We start from the raw sequence: 5,873 nt of genomic DNA, 5'->3' as shown, positions 1-5,873 counted from the left end.
CTTGTTTTCTTATTAAATTTATAAAGCTTTTTATTAAGCTTAAGCTAGATTATAAAGTCTAGTATTACATTTTTAAAATTAATATTTTTAAACTTACTAGTGTTACTAGGCACTAGTAACCGCGGCGGGTATAGCAAGCTATTAAAAAAGCTTAAATCTATTATAAAACCCTTTTAATAATAATTTTAATAATAATATTAAGCTGTAAATAAAAAAATAAATAAAAATAATAAAAGTTATAATATTTTATATAGTATTTTATTTAATTATATAGTAATTTATTAATTTATATTATATTTAAGTGTATGGTTATGGGTGGCGGGGTATTTGTATTAAAAAACTAGGCCTGCACAGGCCACATCTATTTAAATAAGAATTTTAATCTGTGCAAATAGGAGGACTTATTACAATTTGGTTAAAGAGCTGACCATAAGCAAGGGCTACACGCTTAATATGATTGCCTATAACCAAGAAAGGATATGCATGTTCTACAAAAAGCATAACATCCCCGGAAGGTATTGCCTAGAACTATATATGCAATGTCTAGTAGTTTAGAAAACATCATGAGAAGGCAAAGAGCATAGAGCGGGTTATTTGCTGATGCAGGACATCAGTGCATATCAAGCTTCTAAATCTAAGCTCTTGTATCATCCTTCATCATAATTAGTAGGGCGAAAAGCTATGCTCTTGCTTTTAGAGAGGTTTTAAGTACGTTGAATTCCAGATGGTCGATCGCATCTTAGTCCTCCTTACTCCCGGATTCAGATTTCTTTTAACTACGTGTATCACAAGGAAACTGAGGCATTAATAACAGAATTACAGCATCATTTTATAAAAGTCCCAGCCGTCGTCACGTGCGACTAGTATAGAGGTGGTCTTATAGCATCTGAAGGGATAATAACGCTCCCCGAGTTACAACCAATTGCAATAGATAATCCCTAAAAAAACCAAGCACATAGAACTGTAGGAAGTTTTTCCTTTTCATATATACAAAAATTCTCTAGTTAAAACCTTTTTAAGATTAAACACACGACTCCTCACTTCGCCACACCGACCATACATCTCGTGCGCTAACAGAGGTAATGTCAAGCTGTAATCACGTGTAGCCGAGCCATTCACGTCCCGGCGTGTCGCTAACCAGGTATCCCGAAACCAGTCTCGGCAAGGTAACACAATTCTTAAACCTCACTTTCCAGCACCATCTCAACACTAACTCACGACATTCAGACTGAAAAACAAAAACAAAATAGCGCTCCAACAATGGGATGCGACTGTTGCGGTCCACCGACTCCAGGCCCTGAGCCGGTTGCTGCAACAATCGCAGCTCCAATTACGGAGACGAGCAGTTGCCAGGATTCTTGCTGCGATGGCGGCGACAATGGTGAGCCTCTCGAGACCAAGGACCCGTGTCAGAGAGAGCCCAACCTGGAGAAACCGGACGATTATTGCTCCTCTGGCAAATGCGCCGACAAAAAAGCCAGGGATGATGTCGATGCGCCTGATTGCTGCCGTGGCAAGGTAGGCCCATGTTGCGATACCTCTTGCCTAGGCCGCCTGGCTATGCGAGAATGCGCGATGAGTGCTGTCGCTGCCCCCGGAGCAAACTCCCAGACAAAGAGTGAGAGCCGCGGTTACAGAGAGCCATTCCATTCAAGATTACTAACTCGTCTTAGCTTGCAGTGGAGCTGCCGACGGCAAGGCGTGCAGCCAGCATATTACCTTTGCCCTCGATCGCTATGGCGCCACCCTCCAGGCTCTGGGTTGCATCTGCCGTGCTCTGATTGCCCTCGGTCAGGAAACCTGCTGTGAAATTCGCGAGCGCCATTCACTGGACGGGAAGCAGTGCTCTAAAAAGTCGTCTGCTCGCTCCCTTCTTCACACTTCACTGGATTCTTGTAACAGCAGCGACTCCGTCACGCAGGACCAGGCTGCGCTGAACCGCCTTCGCCTCCGCAGGGGCTCCGGTGAAAGCATCAAATTTGCCAACAAGTCATCTACGGTTACCTGCGCTGGCTCTTGTTTCCCCAAGGACGAGTCCGCCAAAGAACCTTCTATCGAGGGCAGATGCTCCAAGTCTTGCTGCTCGGAGGGGAACCTTGCCAAGGAGCCTTCCCCCAGGACCAGATGCGCGGATTCATGCTGCTCAAACGCCAATCCCATCGTGGAAACTGTAGCTGACATCAAACCTTCTGAATCTTGCGGTGCGAAGGACAAGATCCAGGCCAAAGAAGCTGCAACAAAGAGCAGCTGCCTCGGTTCCTACTGTTCTGACAACAAGCCTACCAAGCCCTCTGCTGCGGACACTAGACGCCCTAACTCTCACTACTCCGAGACTGAGCTTTTCGAAGAATACCCTCCCAAGATCGGCTGCCTTGGATCTTATTGCCACGGGGACCAGCGTGTCAACGACGATGATAGCAAGAGCATCTCTGCGGATTCATGCTATTCGAAGATCAATCCCATGGTTGAACCTCCACCTAGTGGATGTGCAGGATCTTGTTGCGGAACAGTGAAGATTGCGGTTGTCAAAGAGACCCTTGATGCCGCTTCCTCTGGCCCTTGCTGCGATCCACCCAGACAAGATGTCGTCAAGCCTCCAAAGATTAGTTGTGGGGACTATTGCTGCTCGGAAAAGCGACCGGTCAACCCTCAGGATCCTTGCGCCGATGCCTGCTGCTCCTCTGCTGCACTTGATCATGGGTTGGAGGTTGAGAAGGCCCTGATTCAGGATATTACCGACATAGAGAACCAGGCTACCGGCAAGGAGCATGTTGTTCTCAGCATTTCAGGTATGACTTGTACCGGATGCGAGACAAAGCTCAATCGAACTCTCGCTATAGTGCCCGCTGTTAAGGATTTAAAGACGAGCCTGGTTCTCTCTCGCGCTGAGTTCAACATCGACCTTCGCCTTGGCTCGGTGGAAGAAGTTGTGAAACACTTGGAGCGAACGACTGAATTCAAGTGCAAAAGAGTTCAGAACCAGGGATCTAGCCTGGATCTTATTGTCTCTGATGAGCCCTCAAAATTCATGAGTCAGACATGGCCGGAAGGTGTCATTGATATGGTGCTTGTGGACAAGCAGACCGTACGAGTTGCTTTTGATTCAAAGATCGTGGGAGCTCGAGACCTCGCCGAGAAGATCTGGGGTCCGCCAATTGAACTTGCTCCTTTTCGGAGCGACCCTGCGCTGGAGGCTGGGAGCAAGCATGTCCGCCATGTGGGATACATGACGCTTCTCTCCGCTGTCTTGACAATTCCCGTTCTTGTCATGGCCTGGGCTCCTCTTCTGAAACATGAGTTGGCCTATTCCTCGGCTTCGCTCGCATTAGCAACCATCGTTCAAGTTATTATCGCAGGACCTTTCTACCCTAAGGCGCTGAAAGCGCTTATTTTCTCGAGAGTTATTGAGATGGACCTATTGATCGTCTTGAGCACTAGTGCTGCCTACATCTTCTCTGTGGTCTCTTTTAGGTACTTCGTCGCAGGGAAACCCCTTTCAACAGGACAATTCTTCGAAACAAGCACGCTCTTAGTCACTTTGATTATGGTTAGTAGATGGGTTGCAGCTCTCGCTCGTCAAAGAGCTGTTGAGTCTATTTCTATCCGGTCACTCCAGGCATCGACAGCCGTCCTCGTCGACAAAGAAGGTGGAACGGAGCGTGAGATCGATACGCGACTTCTTCAGTATGGCGACACATTCAAGGTCCTTCCAGACACCAGGATTCCGACCGATGGCACCGTTATCACGGGGTCTTCTGAGGTCGACGAATCTATGCTCACGGGTGAATCCAGACCCGTGGAGAAGTATCCCAAATCAGTAGTAATTGCTGGGTCTATCAATGGGCCTGGAGTTATGACTGTTCGGTTGAACCGTCTGCCTGGTGACAATACCATCCACGCCATTGCCGCAATGGTTGACGAGGCAAAACTGTCGAAGCCCAAGTTGCAGGACCTGGCAGATCGGGTAGCAACTTATTTTGTCCCCGTAGTGGTGGCATTGACGATCATTACTTTTGTCATCTGGGTTGCAGTGGGCATGACTGTCCGTGGTTATGGAGGATCTGGAGCTACCATTCATGCCATTACCTATGCTATTACTGTTCTCATCGTCTCTTGCCCATGCGCAATTGGATTGGCTGTTCCGATGGTTATTGTGATTGCCAGCGGAGTCGCGGCGGAACGGGGTATCATCTTCAAGTCTGCGGACGCTATAGAAGTCGCCCATAAGACTTCGCACATCGTGTTTGATAAGACGGGAACTCTGACTCGAGGAAAGCTTTCCGTTGTTGGAAGCGAATGCATTGATAAGGACAAACTTCCACTCCTTCTGGGTCTAGTTGAAAACAGTCGACACCCGGTTTCAGTTGCTGTAGCTGCCCATCTGAAGGCCATCGGAATCATGACTTCGACTGTGCCTGGGCCGAAGAGTTTGACTGGTAAAGGTGTCGAAACCACCCTGGGCGGTCAGAAACTTCGAGCTGGCAATTCTCGCTGGCTTAATCTATTGGACCATGAGCTCGTCCAGCCGATGCTTCTCCAAGGCTGCACTGTGTTCTGCTTTATGATTGACGATGAGCTAAAGGCGGTCTACGGACTTGAGGATGAACTTCGACCTGGTGCTGCAGAAACGATCGAAACCTTGCAAAAGCGTGGTGTCTCTGTACATGTGGTTTCTGGTGACGATGACGGAGCCGTTCGGGCCTTAGCATCCAAGCTTAGCATTCCTGCTGCTAATGTGCGCTCTCGAAGTTCGCCTGCCGATAAGAAAGATTACATCCAGACTCTCCTTGGTACTGCCACAGATCGCAAGATGCCGGTTGTCGTTTTCTGCGGTGACGGCACGAACGATGCTGTTGCTCTTGCGCAGGCTACTATTGGCGTCCATATGAACGAGGGCACAGATGTTGCGCAATCCGCTGCGGATATTGTTCTCATGCGTCCTTCTCTGGCTGGCATTCTAACCATGATGAACGCGAGTCGGAAATCCGTCAACCGCATTAAGTTCAACTTTGCATGGAGCTTTGTGTACAACACTTTTGCAGTCCTTCTCGCTGCGGGTGCGTTTGTCAATGTGAGAATTCCTCCAGAGTTCGCGGGACTGGGAGAGTTGGTGAGCGTGTTGCCAGTCATTGCTGCTGCGGTGCTTCTGCGCTGGTCAAAGATCTAGGCATGAAGCACTATCATTGCACAAGTGGTAGCAGCTAAAGTTCCGCAAACTCTCCTTCATGTCCGACTAGAACTGTCGATGCTGAAGTCGGGATACGACAGCTCCTGTCATATCCGAGATCGAATCGTAATCGCAAAATGCTACAATTCTGTCATTATCAATAGTCTGCTCTAGCATCAGAGAAGGCTTCTCCAGGGAAGTCTCAAGTCAATCCGTACCGTTCTCCACATGTCCTATTCAATAGGGTATACTCGTTAACAATCCCTACTTCTCGGTGGAATCAGTTGCGGGCGGAGGGGACCATGTAAAAGGGCTCGCAGAATCTAAGATTCATTTTCACCGTCGAAGAAGTATTTTACATAATTATCTATAGCTTCTGTTTATAATTAGTATGGAATCTACGGCATATTTAACTAGCCAAGATCCATACATTAAACATTACACTCGCTCAGCAGCGAAGCTTTTCATACATCCTCTCATGGCCCCAAATATGATTCCCAGGTCATCTGTGCCCCTAACGCCGAACATATAGCCAATCATTGTCTTAACATAGAGTTTTAGGAGAACCTGGCTAACCGCATTCAGTAAGCAAGGGTAGATGTGATGGCGAATAAAACCCAATGCAGCTCGACCGTCAAATGCCCAACGCCGTAGTCATTTGCTAAAATCTGGGCAGTGCGAACATGTCCTTATTCCAGAAACAAGG

The 5,873-nt window shown here is 47.8% G+C and overlaps 1 protein-coding gene across 1 annotated transcript; it reads left to right on the top strand.

The window, feature by feature from the left end:
- Positions 1-833: 833 nt before the first annotated feature.
- Positions 834-5,593, top strand: GGI43DRAFT_322843 (cation-transporting P-type ATPase PCA1). Its single transcript, XM_083201872.1, has 2 exons — positions 834-1,618; positions 1,674-5,593. Exons 1-2 carry the CDS (start codon positions 1,261-1,263, stop codon positions 5,165-5,167), a joined length of 3,852 nt encoding a protein of 1,283 aa, XP_083054966.1. The 5' UTR covers positions 834-1,260; the 3' UTR covers positions 5,168-5,593.
- Positions 5,594-5,873: the final 280 nt, after the last annotated feature.

Source organism: Trichoderma evansii (genome assembly GCF_050947405.1).
Source record: "Trichoderma evansii strain SZMC 28006 chromosome Unknown GGI43scaffold_59, whole genome shotgun sequence".
Lineage (NCBI taxonomy): Eukaryota > Fungi > Ascomycota > Sordariomycetes > Hypocreales > Hypocreaceae > Trichoderma > Trichoderma evansii.
This window is presented reverse-complemented; position numbering and strand designations above follow the sequence as displayed.